The sequence below is a fragment of the Grus americana genome, chromosome 1 (genome assembly GCF_028858705.1).
Source record: "Grus americana isolate bGruAme1 chromosome 1, bGruAme1.mat, whole genome shotgun sequence".
NCBI classification, from domain to species: domain Eukaryota; kingdom Metazoa; phylum Chordata; class Aves; order Gruiformes; family Gruidae; genus Grus; species Grus americana.
The window spans coordinates 14,005,099-14,025,479 of NC_072852.1; the positions used below are offsets into that span (position 1 = coordinate 14,005,099).

At 38.0% G+C, this 20,381-nt stretch overlaps 1 protein-coding gene across 2 annotated transcripts in view; it reads left to right on the top strand.

The window, feature by feature from the left end:
• Positions 1 to 20,381, top strand: part of FAM185A (family with sequence similarity 185 member A) — a 50,498-nt gene that overhangs the window by 22,561 nt on the left and 7,556 nt on the right. The window contains exons 5-7 of one of the 2 annotated variants that reach the window (XM_054801044.1): positions 6,574 to 6,615; positions 15,230 to 15,325; positions 18,805 to 18,939. In XM_054801044.1, the coding sequence (XP_054657019.1) occupies positions 6,574 to 6,615; positions 15,230 to 15,325; positions 18,805 to 18,939 (273 nt within the window). The remainder of the gene's footprint in view (positions 1 to 6,573; positions 6,616 to 15,229; positions 15,326 to 18,804; positions 18,940 to 20,381) is intronic. The other variant, XM_054801049.1, reaches the window with a different exon arrangement.

Genomic DNA, 20,381 nt, shown 5'->3' on the forward strand with positions numbered 1-20,381 from the left:
AGTAATAGGATAACACCCACCTGGCTACAACCTCCTTTCAGGTAGTTGTAGAGAGTGATCAGGTCTCCCCTCAGCCTCCTTTTCTCCAAGCTAAACAACCCTAGTTCTCTCAGCTGCTCCTTGTAAGACTTGTGCTCCAGACCCTTCACCAGTTTTGTCCTTCTTGTGACACACTTCAGCACCTCAATGTCTTTCTTGAAGTGAGGGGCCCAAAACTGAACACAGCGCTCAAGGTGCGGCCTCACCAGAACTGAGTAAAGGGGCACAATTGCTTCCCTAGTCCTGCTGGCCACACTCTGTCTGATACAACCCAGGATGCTGTTGGCCTTCATGGCTACCTGGGCACGCTGCTGGCTGTCAACCAACACCCCCAGGCCCTTTTTGGCCGGGCAGCTTTCCAGCCACTTTCCCCAAGCCTGTAGCGTTGCTTGGGGTTGTTGTGACCAAAGTGCAGGATCCAGCACTTGGCATTGTTCAACCTCATACAGTTGGCCTCAGCCCATCGATCCAGCCTGTCAAGATCCCTCTGCAGAGCCTTCCTGCCCTCAAGCAGATCAACACTCCTGCCCAACTTGGTGTCGTCTGCAAACTTACTGAGGGTGCACTTGATCCCCTCATCCAGATCATTGATAAAGATATTAAACACAAGTGGCCCCAGTACTGAGCCCTGAGGAACACCACTTGTGACTGGCTGCCAAGTGGATTTAACTCCACTCACCACAACTCTTTGGGCCCGGCCATCCAGGCGGGTTTTTACCAAGCAAAGAATATGCACGGCCAAGCCATGAGCAGCCAGTTTTTTCCAGGTGAATGCTGTGGGAAACAGTGTCAAAGGCTTTACTAAAGTCCAGGTAGAAAACATCCATAGCCTTTCCCTGGTGCGCTGAGTGGGTCACCTTGTCATAGAAGGATATCAGGTTAGTCAAGCAGGACCTGCCTTTCATGAACCCATTCTGACTGGGCCTGATCACCTGGTTGTCCTGTATGTGCCATGTGATGGCACGCAAGATGATTTGCTCCATAACCTTCCCTGGCACCGAGGTCAGACTGACAGGCCTGTAGTTCTCTGGATCCTCCTTCCAGCCCTTCTTGTAGATGGGCATCATATTGGCTAAGCTCCAGTCAACTGGGACCTCCCCAGTTAGCCAGGACTGCTGATAAATGCTGGAAAGTGGCTTGGTGAGCATTTCCACCAGCTCTCTCAGTGCCCTGGGGTGGATCCCATTCACCCCCATAGACCTGCATGTGTCTAAGTGGTGTAGTAGGTCGCTAACCATTTCCCCTTGGGTTATGATGGCTTCATTCTGCTCCCCATCCCTGTATTCCAGTTCAGAGGCTGGGTACCCGGAGAACAACTGGTCTGACCATTAAAGACTAAGGTAAAGAAGGCGTTAAGTACCTTGGCCTTTTCCTCATCCTTTGTCACTATGTTTCCCTCCCCCCACCCCACCCCATCCAATAAAGGATGGAGATTCTCCTTAGCTCTCCTTTTGTTGCTAATGTATTAATAGAAACTTTTTAAATTGTCTTTTGCAGTAGTAGCCACGTTAAGTTCTAGTTGGACTTTGGCCCTTCCAGTCTTCTTCCTGTATAACCTTATGACATCCTTGTAGTCCTCCTGAGTTGCCTACCCCTTCTTCCAAAGGTCATAAACTCTCTTTTTTTTCTCCTGAGTTCCAGCAAAAATTCTCTGTTCAGCCAGGCTGGTCGTCTTCCCTGCTGGCTCATCTTTTGGCTAGCTGCTGTAGTTAGTGACTTACTTCCTCAGTAATGCCTCGTTGTCATTTAGCTGAACAACAGTGTGAAAACAAATAGAATTGTGTCCAAATTATACAGACATTTTTTATATTACTTCAGGGTTGTTTTCATGAGCTCTCTACTAAATGGGTCTGGAACACCTAACATTATTTTAGCTGTTTCTTTTAAAAACAATTGCACATTAACATTTGCTTGGTACTTCTGTTTTTTTCAGAAAAATATTTTCTGTAAAACATCATGCTCCTCAATCATGTTTTAATAGTAAGAGCAAATACTTTCAAAGTATTCAAAATTATTATATTGCATATATATGCACATATATATTAGCAGAAAAGATAAACTATTATTATTTTATGTTAGAAAAAAATGATCACTTCTAGTCTTTGCTCATGAGGTAGCTCAATTTTAGCAGCAGTTTTGTTTGTAAACACTTGGTCAGATTGCTTCTTGGGCAATGAAGCCCACTATTTCCCTATAGCTGACAGCATGCTGATGTTACAGTTGGCGTAAAATCAGCACATCTGTGCACACAACTGAGCTAGACTTCATTGCTTTTTTACTGAGAACTTTGAAGTCAGGGCAACACAAAATTTACAAATCTGCCTGAGACCTATTTTGTAGTTGAAACTCAGGCTGTACAGTTCCAAAACTGTCAGCTTGAGTGTAAAACTTGGCTCAGGAAGGGCCTGAATGGAATTAAAATTAGGACCTGAAAGACTAAAACTGACTGTGTAGAAACACTGTAGTGATTCTGTATTACAGTCCTTAAGTAATCCCATAACAGCAGTATTCAGTATTCTCTCCAGTGCCTCAGATTATGGAGGCATGAGCATATAATCAGAAGTTAAATTTTCTTTGCTGTCACAAAAAAAAACCCAGACAAAAAAAACCCAAAACCAACCCACCGGCATGATACAAACAAACTACAGACCAAAGATTATCTGAGCCTTTTATTTTTTAAGTGAGTGAGTGTATATTGTGTGTACCATGTATTTGACATTGTTGGGACTGGTATTTTTGTTTTAGAACAAAAATTACTGTTATGATTTTTTTATAGAATGCCTGTATCACTGTTAGAAGGATGAATACAAATGGTAGTTTGAACATTTTACTTTTAATTTAAATTGAATTTAGTTCACTTTTTAATGTCTGCTAGATTTCATTCCTTATAGTGCATAATTTTTGTTTGTACTGTACTAGTAATTTAAAAACTTAATAGAATTTAATATTTTACTTAAAGGTATCCTAAGCATTTTCATATTAAAATTACTGTTTCTGAAAAGTTGTAAATTTTATGCTACAAGGAGTTTGAGTAATGCTGTCTCCAAATAACAAAATAGCTTGCATTTTGCAGGCACCTCTTAATGTAAAATCTAAGTAATTCATATATCCAATAAGAAAGCTGGATTGAAATGTCCAGAAATGGGCTGTTCCCAGCATATATCTCAGATCTGAAGTCACTAAAATATTTAAGATGACATTAGAATGGGGGATTAAGATATCTATGGAAGTATCAGTGAGTATACATGGCTTTTTCTGTAGTCCAACCTACAACTGAAGGGAAGGGGGTCAACAATCCCTATTGAATCTAATTAGTCTTGCCAAGGAAAAAAGGAAAGGTGAGAGAATATGCATGTAGGCATTCTTAATTGCACTTTTGCATGCTTCATACTTTTATGCAAATGAATAATGCACTATTTTGAAGAAATTGGTTTTGAGTCATTTTAATCAGTTTCTGTAACAGGTGTTACAGATGTCAGGTGCCATTGAGCTTTCTAGTTGACACTTAAAAAAGCAAAAGGCCAAAAGCTCTGAGACTGAGAAATGGGCTACTTTATCCAAGGGGCAATAGTGCTAGAGTGAAACCCCTCCACAGAGGGGCACACAGGAGTAAAAGGAAACCCCTCTTTGCAACTGAGCCAAAGTCTTGGATTGAGTTGCATTAATTATTAATTTAGTTTATTCACAAAATAGTTTACATTGGAGAGGCATTTGACATCTAGTCCAAATCAATGCTTAAAGTGGGCTTAGAGCAACCTTTACTGAAGAGCAACCTTTACTGACTCAGACTGAAGTTGGTGTCTATCAAGATGCACAGGTCCTTACCTGCAAAGCTTCTTTGCAAACAGTCAGCACTCAACTTCTGTTGCTTTACAGGGTTGATTTGTCTCACATGCAGAACTTTATATTTGCTTTTAACCTTTTCTTCGGTCATAGTCTAGTAACTATTTCATTATGTGAGAGAATCACACTGGAAAACATGGTTATTGAAGTTTCTTTATATATTTACACACTGATTAATATATAGGAAAAGGTGAACATATAGCTGCCTTATCCTGTCAGTGACCTGAATAAGACAAAATAGAAAATTGGCATTGTTTCGACGGTAGTACAGAATAATGGTTGAGCTTGGCACTATATAATCTCTTCTGAAAAGAATCTGATATACCAAAGTATGTTCCATACATTCCAGCTATGTTTCAGGATTTTACTATCTATAAAGTGGGATTGTAGAAATTAATTTTATTTTAGTTCCTTTTTAGGTGTGTGTCTACTTTAATCTGATGTAAATTTAAAATGCAGAGTCAAAATGGTAAAAGCTGCATAATGGTTTATTTGCTTTTTCTGTTCATTGGAATAACCCTGCCACCTTGAGAGCCTTCAAAACAAATTGAAGCAATGGAAATAATACAATGTAAAGCGATGCCTTCCTTTATATCCCAAAACCCATCCTTTGCCCGTTGTCCTATGCTGATCCTGACTTGCAATACTGTAGTTCTCAGTTTTATAGTGTTTATGGAGAAGCAAAGCTTGTACATGATAGAAAAGATAACTGTTTCTTCAGAAGCAATAAAAGAAACACTAAGCCACTGTCATCAATATTGTGTTAAAACTATTAGGTTTTGGACTTCATAGTATTGCACCACAATACTGAAGTAAGTTGGATGTAATAAGCAAACTAGTAATCACCTTCAGTCATGTCTTTCTCTCTTTGCCCTTGACATATCAAAAAAATACTTGGCTAGCTTAAAAACTGTAAGTTAAGTGGTGGCCTTCATGGAACAATTATACAACCAAAAGTACACTTCTGTGCACTGTCTGTAGGCAGTGCAGGTTACAACACAGCAGGAATTTCCTATCTGCTTTGAAAGCAACTTTTGTTCTAGCTAAATGTTTGAAGTGAGCCTATTGCACTAATATGTTTACATTACGCAACATTAGTCATATCTGCCATATTAGTTCATAGCTAATAGGAGCTTGATTTCTAAATGTTTTAATATTTTTCAAGGACCTGCTTATCAAAAGAGAAACCAAAAAACCGAGAAAAACAAAGAACAGATCAGCAAATCCGCAAGTCCCAGGGGTTATATTCAGAGTGTAATCTAGCTTCAGCTCCATGGGAGCTGACAAAGCCTAGGCTTTTTTTGTAGGTTGTACAAAAATAAGTACTAGTCATGATAAAATGGGGAAAAGAGTGGGATAATTATAGTGTGCCTTTTAAAAACAGCAAAGCCAAATGTCTTTCAAGTTCATTTTAATGTGGTTTTGGTTTGACTCTGATTTTGAGAACCCCTAAGTATTTTGTACAGTATGTGCTTGAAATTATGAATTTAAGACTATTGATGATAGACTGCTTTTCTAGCTTTCAGCCCACAGACCACTAAGAAGAATGCTACAGGTCATATAGAGTGGAATGTGTTCTACCCTAATGGTTGTTTACTACTGTGTAATTACAGAAGATAGGAGCAAAGTTTGATCCATTTGCAATTTTGAAAGACCTCTTCTAAAAGAACTGAAGATTGTTGTGAATACTCCACTAAACTGGACTCAATTACTGTGATCAACCTTATTTTTCAATCTGTTTATGCTCCTGGGAGGATGAGAGAGTGGCAGGAATGACATGTGGTTTAGTTTTTTAATTTAAAGTGGGTTTTTGTGACATAATTATTCATGTGTAACATACATGGAACTATGGAAGTTTCTACCAACTTTGTTAGACTGTTAGTAGTACAGATGGCTTTTCTCTTATGAGGTCATCTGTCCTCCTTCCAGATTCTTTTGATGCCATAGGTAAAGGGGAAGAAAATGTATTTTGAGATTTTTAAGGCTAAAACACCAGTGCCTATTCAAAGTAATGCAAGTTTGGTAGGAGACAATTCTACGTTTTTTGCCTTATACACTCTTTTGTTTGATGTTCTCTGGTCTGTCTAACATGCTCAGATCTCACTGAAGTTGATGAAAAGCATTGACAGGGGGTTGTCATGCACTTAAAAATAAGTTGGAGGGAGTATGTAACGTTCAGTGAGTCCACAAAGTAGCCTTTGAGAACAAAGCAAAAAATCCCTTTGGGGGCAGGAGGTAGCATGTGTGTATGTGTATAAAAGAGGAAAATAGAAACTGTTTATCTTACTCATCCTATTAAACTACTTAAATTATCCGTAGTGCTGTTGCAGGCATCAGAGCAATTAAAAAAAAAATTGGTCCAAAATAAAATAAGAAAATATTATGCTTTAGCCTTGCAATGCCTTTCTCTCCCTCACATTCAGTCTGTGTCTTCAAGCTTTACTCAGAGTGTTTTTCTTGTTTGGAATCACTTCATTGTTACCCACACGTGTTGAGATTTTTGTTTGTAATGCAATAACATTCAAGCAATATAACTGGTTTATGCTATTTTGCTTTTATATGTGATTCAATATACTACTACAACTATAATGCCCTTGTATAGGATCACATTACTGTAGCCTTTGTTATGATTTTAGAAACCAGTTAAATAATATGCTTTTAACATTTTTTCCCCTTTTCTTTTCCTAATAGGTAACACCAGCCTTCAGACCAAAACAGGAAGTATCACAGTAGGTGGGTTCTACCTTCTCCTGAAAGATCTCTTTTCTCACTCTTCCCTTCTCCTTTCTAAAATATTCACAGGGAAAGTAAAAAGGAGGTGATTCCTCACAGATGTTTCTGCCCTCTTTTCTTTTTGGGAGTAGCACTGATAGTTGTGTAGGTGAAGGAGATCCTTTCCAAACTTGACTGTCAGCGTTTTGCAGTTAGGCAAGGCACACTGTCTTGCTTTTGATACCACAATACCCGCTGGGCTTTGCACAAGTTAGACTGAGCCTAGGTGTTGTCTTTTAGATGAAGATGGGATAAAAGGACACAAGAAAACACTAAGCATACAACAAATGCAATTATTTTGCATTTAACCTTGTTCTCTATCTTACATTTGTTAATTAGTGATTAGCTATGCTTAACTTTTATATCACAAAGCATTAATCATTGATGTATTACATATTTGGAGAGGGAAGGCTTGTGATAATTTAAACATTTCCAAACTATATGCTAATCATTGTTTTCCCTTCAGAAATAAAAAGTCTGATAAATTTTCTTTCATGAACTTAAGCTTTTATACAACAGGATAATTAGGACATATCAATTATCGTATACATTATATCAGTTGCATTTTACAGTACATCAACACAAAAGAAGGAAACTCAAATTCTGATTATTTCTATGGCAGAAAATTGAAGTGACAGAATCATAGACAAAGCTCAGTGTCTCTTGAACATACACAGAAGGATTTCCCCTTGTGTAAATAAACATGGTTACAGGCCCAAATCTCAGACTCCTGCTAATAGTAGTAACCATAGTCACTCATTAAGTATTGTTCAGGGACAATCTGTACTGTTATAACTCTTCTTATGTTTCTAAGCGATCTATATTAACATTCCTGGAAAATGAATGCAATACACATTAGTCATTAAACCACAGAATTAAATTAAGCTTGCTAGTCTGTTTTTCCTTCTGTTAAATAAACTCATAGAGTATGGAGAGTGTTTAAATAAAGGTTTCTTAACACAGGAGGTAGCTTTTTCCATCAACAGATGATGATTATTTCCTTAATTAACCAGGTTCAGCTTAAACATTGACACATCTTACAGTTGAATAAACTTAATTTTTCAGATTTCAGTTCTGAAAGCACTAGTTAGACTTAACCTTCTCCTAAAGAGCATTAAACATCCTTTAGATTTTTATGGATATTTCCAAAGGCAAAAGACTTTTAAGATCCAGTGGTTCAGCTCTAAAAACTTGAGAAAGAAAAGGCAAAGTTTTAAGTGAAAAGTTTTTGTGTATGAGAAATTTATGCCACGGGATAGATTGCTGGATTGCCAGAGACCTGATAGGGATTTGTGGATAGAAATAGGAAGAACAACTCAGGTTCTTCCAACTTCTTTGGCTGGGTTTTCATAGGGATGTATTCAGTTATTTTACTGGAGGCAGAATTTTATCAGGTAACTGAAAAAATGCACTCATCTTTAGATTTTATGGATGTATCCTTTGCTTTTGAGAGATTTATTTACAAGTCAAGCTTGAGTTGAGAGTGCTAGATTTTTTTTTTCCAAAATATTTTGGAAAAAATACAAGCAACTGTATTGACAGCTTCTTATTCTTGTATAATTCTGCATTAAAACAGGAAACCAATTTTGTTGTCTCTCACTCCCTTTAATTTTCTGCTTTTTTATTATTTATAGATCAGTTTGATTTGCTTTTTTATTTTGGTATTACTTGTTTGTATAAATCTAGTTTTATTTTTGAAGACGCTGTCCAAATTTCAGTCTAATTTTAAGCATATGGCAGTGTTTTACACTGACATTGTTAAAATATGAAAGTAGGGATTATTTATCTTTTTTTTTTTTCCTCTACTGTGAGCTTTTTTAATCATTGACAAATTGTTTTCCAACCCTATACTAGAAGCTTCCTACTTCTTACAAATGTTCTGTGGGTTTTGAATGACTTCTTAAAACCACCAGACCTATTTTACTTCAAGTTACTATTTAAAATAGTCATTAGAAATCTGAATTATTTTACAAAAAATAATGGAGTACTTTGGTTTTAGAACTAGCTTAATCTTTTAAATTTTTATTCAGTAAATTTGTAGGAAAACTTGGGTTGGAAGAGACCTCAGGAAGTTGCAGAATCGTAGAATGGTTGAGGTTGGAAGGGACTTCTGGAGGTCTTGTTCAGTCACCCTGCTCAAGCAGTCTCTAGTGTCCAACCTCCTGCTCAAAGCCATGCCGACTGTGAGCTTGCTCAGGACTTTATCCTGTGGTCTTGAAAACCTCCAAGGATGCAGACTGCAGCCTCTCTGGTCAAACTGTTCCACTGCTTGACTGTCCTCAGGTTGAAAAAGATTTTCCTTCTGTCGAGACTGAAACTCATTTTTTTCAACTTATGTATGTTGTCTGTTGTGTTCTTATTGTGCACCACTCTGAGGAGCCTGGCTTTGTCTTCTTGATCACCTCCTCGCAGATACTCAGGGGCTGCTGTCAGGTCCTGAAGCAGTCTGTTCTCCAGGCTGAGCAGGCCCTTGTCCCTCAGCCTCTCCTGATGGGGAAGGTGCTTCTGTTTATTGATGTCTTCCTTCTCTTGGGAACCCCAACACTGGATGCTGTATTCTAGGAGTGGTCTAGTAAGTGCTGAGTAGAGGAGGATAATCCCTTCCCTTGATACGTTGGCTGTGCTGCAGTTAATACTGCCAAGGATACTGTTGATTTCTTTCCTGCTAGGGAACACTGCTGGCTCATGTTCAGTCCTGCTAGAATTTGCTTATTTCTCCATGTTATTGGTATGGTCTGATTATGTATTCCCTACTCTGCTGCCAAGCCAAATTTTCCCATACCACCCAAAAGTGTTTTTCCTTACTGGATTACTTATGTTTAACCCAATTATGCATTGAAGAAATGAATCTTCTGTGTTTGGTATAGTCAGAAATGATAAAGCTTACGGTAGGTGTTTCATTTCAGAGGGGAGGAAACAACCTTAACCAGCCTACAGGCAGCAGGGACTTATACTGACAAGGAGAACTGGATAATGAGATACAAAAACCCCACTAATTTTATTTTAAATATCTTGGTGTCAGTTTTGGATAACTGAAAAAATAAAACAATAAAAAAACTTAATGTGTTTAGAAGTAATGCTGCATCTATAAGTTTTGTCTTGAGGATTCAGTTTTTAATACATGATCTAGGGAATTTTAAGATTAAAAACCTCATTTCTGAATTCCATTAAAGGCATTTGCCGTACTTTGTGAAGTACAGCTCTTAAGTACTGTTAAAAAAACCAAAAACAACCCATGCACACACTTGTTTCTTAATAGCAGTTAGTTCTATTGATCTAGTCTTTGTCATCTGCTTGAAGTATGTTAATGTTCTGGCTCTCATTTTAAGTGTCCTTTATATTCCAACCTTGTATCTCAGAAGTTGACCTTCTGTGTTCTGCCAATGACAGACCTGTAATTTTTTTCGCCATTGTTCCTATGCTTTCTTCCACGCCATCCTATAGTAAGGGTGCTGCTCTCCAGATAAGTCGCAATCAGCTGCTTTTTCTTATCCCTCAGGTGTCAGGTTATGAAAAATGAAAGTTTTAAAAAAAATAAATAGTCCAATATGAGTTAATATCTACTGAGTTACTACTTGGTTTTATCATCAGTCTTTGTTTCCATGTTCCCCTTCCCTCTCTTCACATCCTTTTGAATGTAGATTACATAGTATTCTGGACAGAGCTTATGTCCTGGAGAAACTATTTCCAAAAATTGGAGCATACAGAAAAAGTAGCTGCTGCAGGAGAACAATAGTGTTTCCCTTGCGGTTGAAAAGAATAATTTTTTTTTACTTCTGTATGTGTTCTATCAGCAATAAACAATCTTGGTGATGTTACATGATGTATGTTTTATAGCATCTCATATGATGGTGCTGAAGATTTTGCATGTTGCTATAGTAGTATTTAAGTTTATTTTGTATTTGGAGCAATTTTTTTTTTATATATCTTCTTAGAATAAAACAGACTATTTCAGTTGGGAGGGACCTCCAATGATCATCTAGTCCAACTGCCTGACCACTTCAGGGCTGACCAAAAGTTAAAGCGTATTATTAAGGGCATTGTCCAAATGCCTCTTGAACACTGACAGGCTTGGGGCATCGACCACCTCTCTAGGAACCCTGTTCCAGCCTTTATCACTCTCTTGATAAAGAAATGCTTCCTGATGTCCAGTCTAAACCTCCCCTGGCACAGCTTTGAACCATTCCCACAAATCCTATCACTGGATCCCAGGGAGAAGATATCAGCACCTCCCTCTCCACTTCCCTCCTTAGGAAGCTGTAGAGAACCATTAGGTTCTAATGGTTTCTACCTCAGCCTCCTTTTCTCCTAACTTGACAAACCCAAAAGTCCTTAGCCCCTCCTCATAGGGCATTCCTTCTAGCCCTTTCACCAGTTTTGTTGCGTTCCTCTGGAGGCATTCAAGAACATTCATATCCTTCTTAAATTCCAGGACCCATGGAGTTCCTGCCAGTCCATTTCTTCAGCCTGTCCAGTTCCCTCTGGATGGCAGCATGACCTTTTGGCATATCGGCCACTCTTCCCAGTTTGGTCTCCTCAGCAAATTGCTGAGGGTACGCTCTGCTCCATCATCCAGATCATTAATGAAGATGTTAAACAGGACTGGACCCAGTATTGACCCTGGAGTTCACTGCTAGTTACTGGCCTCCAACTTGAGGCTCACAGATGAGCAGTTTTACATAATTTATTGAAATTTCCATTGGAGTTTTGTGGGGATTTCATATTACAGACAATCATGTTCCTGTCTAGATGCACATACCTCTTCAAAAGTTGCTTCTACCTCATTAGTGTCTTCAACATTTAAAATAGTAGAGACCTATAGCTAATTGGTTTGCAGAGATGATTAACACAGTATGATATAGGCTGTGGAAGAAGAAGCATAGATGTGAACAGCATGGATAGATATTCCAAGGGGAAGATCCCAGTTGATGTGCAGTAGGTCAGAGGCTTATCAAGGTGAAGTTGTACTTGGCACATTGTGTTATGATGCAGGATTGAGGCATGTCATGATTTTTTTTTTTTTTGGAACAGAGTAAGTTATCCAAAAGAGACTATGGCCTTTAAAACAAATGATATAACTTTAAAATTGAGGTAGAAAGTAGATAATTTAGAGGTTAGAAGAATAATCTGGACAGTTTAGTTAGCAAGGGAATTGTTTTCATGAGATTTCTTTGCTTTCTCTGTTACATCATTTGTTTTAGCAGGTCCAGATGGTCAGTATGGTACGGACCACTCATGGGTTGGTTTTTTTTTTTTTTAGTAGTATGTGCAATTAGTCTATTTAATGTGTGCATTTCAGTTTCTCATAATATTTTTTCATGTGACAGTTTTAGAACAATGAACTAAAACAAGAAAATTGACAACAAACAATACCAAATAGCCAGTTAAGTAGGAATTCAATCTTCCTCACACTTCAGATATGTTGGAATCTTATACTTTTTATTTATTATGATTTGGTTAAAGATAGGAAATAAATATTGAAATCAGTTTTCTCATAAGCAAGGTCAGTCGTTATGTGCTGTTAGGAAAATATGGTTTTTGCTTAGATTTAAGGAAAGATGACTTATATTTAGATCTTATTCTTCAAGCTGTACTTATTTTTCATAAAACTTAACAAAAACTTTGTCAAGGACATCTTGCTTCACTGCTTCCTCCCCTCCTTTTTTTTCCTTTACTAGTAAATTCTTTAACAGCTGAAGTTGCTCAAGAGTGACCATCTGTTCTGTCTCCAGTAGCACAATTCATCCCTGTATTTCCCCTGGAGTTGTCAGTCCTTAGCAAACTCTAAACTATGCACTCTTTTTCTTGTTTTTCCCTTCAGTTATTCACATTGATCCCAGCTAAGACTAGGTGTCTTAATTTACAGATTAATAATAATTTAAAAATAAATCGCCTTAGTTTTGTGTTGTCATAACTGTAAAATATGTATTGTCTCCATTATTATTTCAGTTATGTATTTTTGTCCTACCAGATTGTGTTACTTAATATGGGGTAATTTTTCTTGTTGAAATATTTATTCATTGATTTAAATTTGGCCTTTTTTGTTATATAACCTTATATTTGCTGTTTTTAATCCATTTTCCATTTTTCCCCCTTCTCATTTGTTTAGAGTTATAGAGACACAAAACCTAAACAGCCTTTTTAATAGACTTTGCAGAACTGATGAACAACTTTAAGTCTCTTGGCATTTGTATTTGTATCTAAGCATTTGTATTTAATATCATATCTGTCAAATTCTTTCCAGAAATCATGTTCAGTTGTTTCCATAAAATTATTTCCATAGATCAAAGCTAAACAGGTATTGTAATGTCTACTTTAGTGTTTGGTTAATGCTGCTGCGGTTCTCAGTGGTTTTGCAACTTTCCTGTATTTTCTTCTGCCATCCGTAAATCTGTGCCTTGGTGAACCTATGCCTACTGCCCTCTTCCTGCATCCTTTATTCTGTTTATGCTATCTACAAACAGATTCCAGTCACTCTCATGAAATTAAATTCCTTTTTTTAATGTGTGTGTATATATATATATTTAATTGAAAATCTAGAAAGGAACTCTCTGTTCAGTCTTGAAGTGGGGCTAATCAGTTTGCAAAAGGCATCTTTCCACTGTGAAGAATCTCACAAGAGCTGCTTTTGCATTTGAAGAGTGAGAAGAGGAAGGATTCACTGAATAAACATTTGTCTCTGTAAAGTACCATCAGCTGGTGGTGTTGTACAGACTGTTAGCAGTTGTTCTCCCTGGAGAGGGTTGCTGTCCTATCACAGGAGACTCTTCTTTCTTCACAGTGCAGATAAAGGAACTAACTGCATGTGTTGTGTAAAGCAGACAAGTCAGAGGTTGGATACTTCCTGTATCTGTTGCTATCAAAATATCTGTCAAGGTTACATGGAGTCTCAGTGATTGGCTGTTAACTAAATTTGATTTGGAGTATCTGCAAAAGTGGCTTTTATGTGAAAATGTTGATTTATCCCTGCAAAAATTTTTTATTAAAAAGATTGGTTCATGTAAATTTTTCTGTTTCAATGACTTTGATTTTCAAACTTACAAACATTTTTAAAAGTTATCAATAAAATGTTTCATTGTGACTTACACAAACAAAACTTTCAGCTAACAAAGAGCTCATTTTTTTCCTTCAGATTTGGAACAGAACTTCTTTATGGTAGTCTACTGAGATAGGAGAAACATTCCCATCCAATTCCAGTCGTTACTGTGTTCTTATTTGTCTCAGGTTCTCAGCTGACTAAATATGGATTGGCTACTTGTTCTTTTTAATTACTTTCCCTGCCGAAGCAATCAGTTTTAGCAGTGTGATAATAATCCCTTTCTATGTTTTTACTTTTATATGTAATACACTGATCTTCCACATCTGTGCTTGAGATCTGGCATCAGAAAATCTCCAGATGAGTATTTAGAGCTAAAACTGTGTGGCAAGCTAGACATCCTTGTTATGACTAATTAACTTCAATCTGTCATTAATGTTTTTAATTTTTAAAATGGAAAGTTTTATTCAGGTTTGATTTTGTTATTTTAGCTAGTTCTGAAAGTTTGAGTGTGTTTCTTTTTGTATGCACATCCAGAAAATAAGAAAAACAGTATTTATCAGTATTTCAAGATTTCTTGCCAATACTTTCATTTCTAGCAGTGTATCTAGAAAGATATTTCACTGCCTGCCTTTTGCTTATGTACATATGTAATTTTTTTATGCTTCTGTAGACTTGCTTCATAATTTCTTCGCAATTTTTATCAGCTATAGGTCTGTTCAGTATTTTAAAAATTAACACTTCAGGACTTCATTGTAATATTTTGGAAATTTGTCTGTTTAAAACTGGAATACATTGCAAGTAATTAAAGACTATTTCTGAGAAACTGTACAATTTCTGAGAAGTATACAATTAAGGTTTCTTAAAGGCTTTCTATTTGTAAAAAAGGTTTCTTCAGCAAGTTTTGTTATCATAAATTTCAGCTAATAAGATATAGAAGAAAATGTAGGTGCGTCTATTCCAAGGCAAAGAACAAATGCTGTTTTTCTGTGTGTATTAGAATGCAATCGTTCTCTGAAACACTTGTTGAAAGTTCAGATGTAGTGAATCAGACTTTACAAAGCCTGGTAACACAGTTCTCTGTGTAACAAGATGTTACAATGCACAATTGCTTGTTGTTTGCATGGGGCAGCTTTCCTGGGTAATGTTCTCCCTGTGCAGAGTCTGAGCAAATGAACTCTTTTGGAAACTAAAATAGATATTAGTGTTCAAATTTTGTGTTTGATCTTTGCACAAAGATGAATTCATCCTTGTAGTGAGAGGGGAGTGTTGTTAAGGCCTTGTAGATGCTACAACTCCAGTAACAACTGCAGGGCTCTGGCCTTGGGACCAGGGTATGCTGCAGTTCTGGGCTGGGGAGATAAGTTTTGTTCAGAAACCTGTTTTTCTAAGAGAAGTCTGATATTCAGTCGATCAATATAAGATACTTTTCAAACAGAGAAGAACTGACAAAATCAGTTCAAAGTAAGATTCTAGCAATTTTTTATTTAAAAAGAGTGAACGGTACACATGTTCTTTTATTTTCTTTTTTTTTTTTAGATTCATCAGATGGAAGTCTAAAAGCTTCTACACATCATGGGGCAATAGATGTTTATGTCAGTCAATTAAGAAAAGTGGATCTGAAATCCCAGAAAGGTTAGCAAACTAAAACAAATATTTTTTTGTGGCAGCTTATGATGTAAAAGAAAAGGAGGTAAGGGGGTGTTTTTGTTTATCTGTCTGGAAAAAATGAGTTTGTGACTGTTGGTTATCTACATTCTTTTTTACCTCATTATTAGAAAATGTGTATAAATACTTACAATACAGTAAACTCTGTAAGGGGCAATGATATTTAAAATGGATTACAGATTTTTTTTTTAATTTTTCAATACTTTCTTTTTTTTCCTGGCAAGCTACCCAGCAGAATTCTGCAGAGTTGACTTGGATTACAATCTTCCCTTGCCTTGAGCACAGTTTACTCCATTGTGATGGTATATGTATGTGCAGAGTGACAACCATGACTTTTCTTTTTCCTGCCTTTTCCTGGTGAAATGTCCCAGTATTGAAATGCGAAGGGAGAAAAATAAAGATGAGAGGGCCTTACCCTACCATTCTTCCTTTTTTCCTCCTGATTACTCACAAGAATTTCACTTCTTAATTAAAAGCTTGCTCTTAAAGTTGGATCCATAGTTTTACAATATCCTGTCTTCTGAATGGCAAATAAGAAATCCCTAAATACATCTTGTTCGTCCTAGTTTTGGGAAAAAAAAACCAACCAAAAACCCACCACCTACTACAGCCTTTCTATAGTTGACTTTCACATCATGTCAGACACTTCAGGTGGTTTAAATTAATATGGAATTTGGTACCTTTCTTTTGTTGTTTGAGACAATGCCTGTGCCCTATTAAAACCCAGCAGTTACTCAGAAGGGGAATAATGAACGAAATACATTGAAATCACTTGTGTGCCACTTTTCTGTACAAGCTAGTCTGGTTCCATTGGTGCAAAGAAATTTATTTATATATTATTTCCTATTTACCTTTTGAATCACTTAATACCACGTTATGTGTCTTTGAATTAGTAGCAAAGAGGAATGCATCTAATAAGCTATTTAATGTTCTTTACAAAACATGGCCTGACATCTCTTCTGGCAGCACAGTTTAGTAAAGGCAAAGTTGATGAAATTCTGTTTTTATTTACTCCGTAAATTCAGAGTAACTGCTGACAGCTGCAGCGTAGAAAATGTCCCATTTGTGATACATTAGTTGCATATGTGTTGGATTTTATGAGTCACATCACTGAGCAACTCTCCAAGGAGGACCCAAAGATGAAAACCTTTTCCCTTTCTTATCCTAAGGCTTTTGTGTATCCAGCAAAATTTAGGCCTAAATTATACTGGCAGTTATTTGTTCATCAGGACTGTCACAGGCATCTGACTCTGCTGAATTTAAATTGCAAAGCTAGGGTTGCTTTCTGACTGCTACTTAGTTGTTGCAACATCAGTTTTCTTATTGTGTTCTGCTTCAGCTTTTGGGATATATTTAAAGAAACTTTTATGTTTTTCTAAAGTCAATGTTGGAATTGGGCAAAAACTAAGGAGCATGTACACAGAAAGTGTATTCTGAATTTTGGTAGATTTTTGTTTTAATGCGTAGGGTGCAGCGTCCAAATATTGCGACTGAGTAATTCCAAATATGACTACCATGGGCAGGTTGGGGGCCCAGCATCTACCTTCAGTCTGATGCACAGAGGCACAAATTTAGGGGAAGTAGAAGTCAGAATTTCTGGTTTTAATCTCAAGGGTAGAATTATTCAGGCCACCAAAGCTGCAGTTTTGCTAGTAGTTTACATTTTAGTGATACACAGGCTAACCTGGTTTGTCACTCTTGAGACTGCATCTGTTCAAAGATGTGAACAGCTGGCCCTGTGCAGTAAAGCAAAGATAATTGCTAGCATTAGCAGTATGTAAGTGGTGTCTCATCGTTCCAGAGGAGCAGTTCTTTCATAATGTGCCATGCAGTGGCTGGATTAATCATCAAATCTAATCTCCTGTCCTTGCTTAGGAATGTAAATATGCAACTAGAATCACAGAATAGTTTGGATTGGAAGGGACCTTAAAGATCATCTAGTTCCAACCCCCCTGCTGCAGGCAGGGACACCCTCCACTAGACCACAGTGCCCAAAGCCCCATCCAACCTGGCCTTGAACACTTCCAGGGAGGGGGCACCCACAGCTTCTCTGGGCAACCTGTTCCAGTGCCTCACCACCCTCACAGGGAAGAATTTCTTCCTAAGATCTAAATCTACCCTCCTTCAGTTTAAGGCCATTACCCCTTGTCCTGTCACTGCATGCCCTTGTAAACAGTCCCTCTCCAGCTTTCCTGTAGGCCTCTTCAGGTACTGGAAGGCCGCTCTAAGGTCTCCCTGGAGCCTTCTCTTCTCCAGGCTGAACAACCCCAACTCTCTCAGCCTGTCTTTACAGAAGAGCTGCTCCAGCCCTCTGAGCATCTTCGTGGCCTCCTCTGGACTCACTCCAACAGCTCCATGTGTTTCTTATGTTGGGGACTCCAGATCTGGACGCAATACTCCAGGTGGGGTCTTATGAGAGCTGAGTAGAGGGGCAGGATCACCTCCCTTGACCTGCTGGTCACGCCTCTTTTGATGCAGCCCAGAACACGGTTGGCTTTCTGGGCTGCAAGCGCACATTGCCGGCTCATGCTGAGCTTTTCATCAACCAACACCCGCAAGTCCTTCTCAGGGCTGCTCTCAATCCATTCTCTGCCCAGCCTGTAGTTGTGCTTGGGATTGCCCTAACCCATGTGCAGGACCTTGCACTTGGCACTTGTAAGTTAGATGAAACTAAAGTCATAATGCTTGTGAGATCTATTAGATTTGCTGCCCTTGATCATTTCTGTAATAAGATCCTCTACCAAGAGCTGTTGCTAGCATTCATGTCAATGACTGCAATGTATATGTCAATGTTAATTTTCATGTTGTCATGGTATGGCCCCAGCCGGCAGCTGAGCACCACACAGCTGCTTGCTCACTCCTCCCTCCCCCATGGCAGGATGGGGAGGAGAATCGGAAGAAAAAGGTAAAACTTGTGGGTTGGGATAAAGCTAGTTTACTGGGACAGCAAACAAAGAGGAAAATAACAACAGTACTTATAAGGAAATGTACAAAGCGGGTGATAGACAATGATTTGCTCACCACCTGGAACCCAATGTGCAGTCTGTCCCCAACCAGCAACGACTCCTCCCTGTCCAGCTCTACCCTTATAAACTGACCATGATGTCATATGGTATGGAATATGCCTTTGGCTAGTTTGGGTCAGCTGTCCTGGCTGTGTCCCCTCCCAGCTTCTTGTGAAAATTAACTCTATCCCAGCCAAAAAACAGGACACATATGTGCCAAGGAAATACTGTGACACCATTTTCTACATGTGACATACAGTATTCTGATTATGATAAATGAAGGTATCTTCATTTATCCTTTCAGAGATAAAAAAAGAGGTCGCTGAAGGCTCTAAAAACAACAAATAAACAATTATTTGATCCAAGTTAGCTAAATAATTGCCTATTTCACGCTTTGATCTCAATGTTAAACTAACTAGCTTTCATTTCAATTTATACCAGGTTCTATTACAGTCAAGGTGCCTGCATCTCTCAAAGCCTATTTACAGTTGTCTGGAAGAAAAGTGGATGTGAGCTCAGAGATCCAGTTAAAAGAAACACAGAGTGCCTCCAAAGATGATCACGTAACTATAAGTGGTAAGGCTTACTAATCTTGGCTTCCAATAAATGTCTGTCTCGCCTTAGTCAAAGGCATCCACGTTTCCTTATGAGTTTATTGCTCTTGGCTTCTTCTTGTTTCATCTGTTTCAGGTTCAAATGTTTGCTTGTACCATTGTACTCCCCATGTTACTGATGACTTTTTCATTTTGTTTGGTAAATGACTAGTGAATGCAAACAACTGCTTCTCTAACAAAAGTCTTAGAGCCAAATTCATCCTTCAGCATTATTCCAGTGAGTCTGTGGGAGGTAATCCAGGGCTGAATTTGACTCATTGCTTTGTTGGCTTAGACAGTCACATATAATGAATGTCTGTTAAAAATACAATGAAAAGTTTTCTCTGTGTACCTCTGTTGGGTGGGAGGGCGAAGTAAAAGGAGTATATGGCATATTTAAAGATGTACAGTATAAATATTACACAGTGCAGTATAGGCTGAGAAATGATGGGTGCGAGAGAGCTAAGAGAAGAGCAGAAGGCAGCAGAGGATGAAGGAGTAGAGAGTACATGGAAAGGTACCTGGGATTACTGCAAACATTCTTCTAATGCATTTAAAATTGAACTCAGGAATCCCAAGTCTTGCTGTTTCCTGCTTTCGAAAACAGTTGTATAATTCATTGTCAGGGTGTGTGTTTCTCTACTCTGCAGACGTGTCTATCTAGAAGTTAAGGCCGTTGCTGTTACCAATTACTCAGTTTACTCAAGAGGAAACATTAACGTAATGTGTCTGAAGGCTCCAGCTTTGTTTTTGAACGTGTTATGTCAGTATGACCTGCTATGATAGCAGATTGGGTGAGGCTTTGAGTTTTTCTTTGGTTTTAAACCTAAGAAAATAGGCACAAAACTTTTCCTCCCCCATGTAAGATGATAATCTCAAAGTCAGGAAATGTTAGAAGTTTATGTACATAATTTTAATATGTAGCCTGCTTATATAAAACAGTAGTCTTGAAATGTATAGGTGTATCTCTTCCTGTCTTGAACAGTAACTAGCATTTAAATTTATTAGTGGTTATTAAATACAAATTTTTCAAAAACCATGGTTAGAAGCTCTCAGGCTAGAAGCTTGTAGAAGGACCCCAGATTCTGGCAAGGCTCTATGGATTGAATTGCTTCAGCAATAAAACAACACATCTCCCAGTGAAGGAGGACCACTGGCCAGTCAATTGTCTTGTTATTCTGGCCCCATTAAAGATAAGAGCAGTATTTCAAATGTACACAGCTGAATGGCTTCTCTGGTTTCATGACCTAGTCAGTGTTTATGTAGGACAGTCATCGCTGAAGCGGATGTAATTTTTCAACCCACCATTCTGTGTGGAAATGATCTTGGCAGTTGAGGCCAAAAGCAGTTCTGATTAGTTAACTCTCAAATATACATATCCCAAAGGCATGGAAATGAGCAACAATTATGCAGAGGCAACAACAT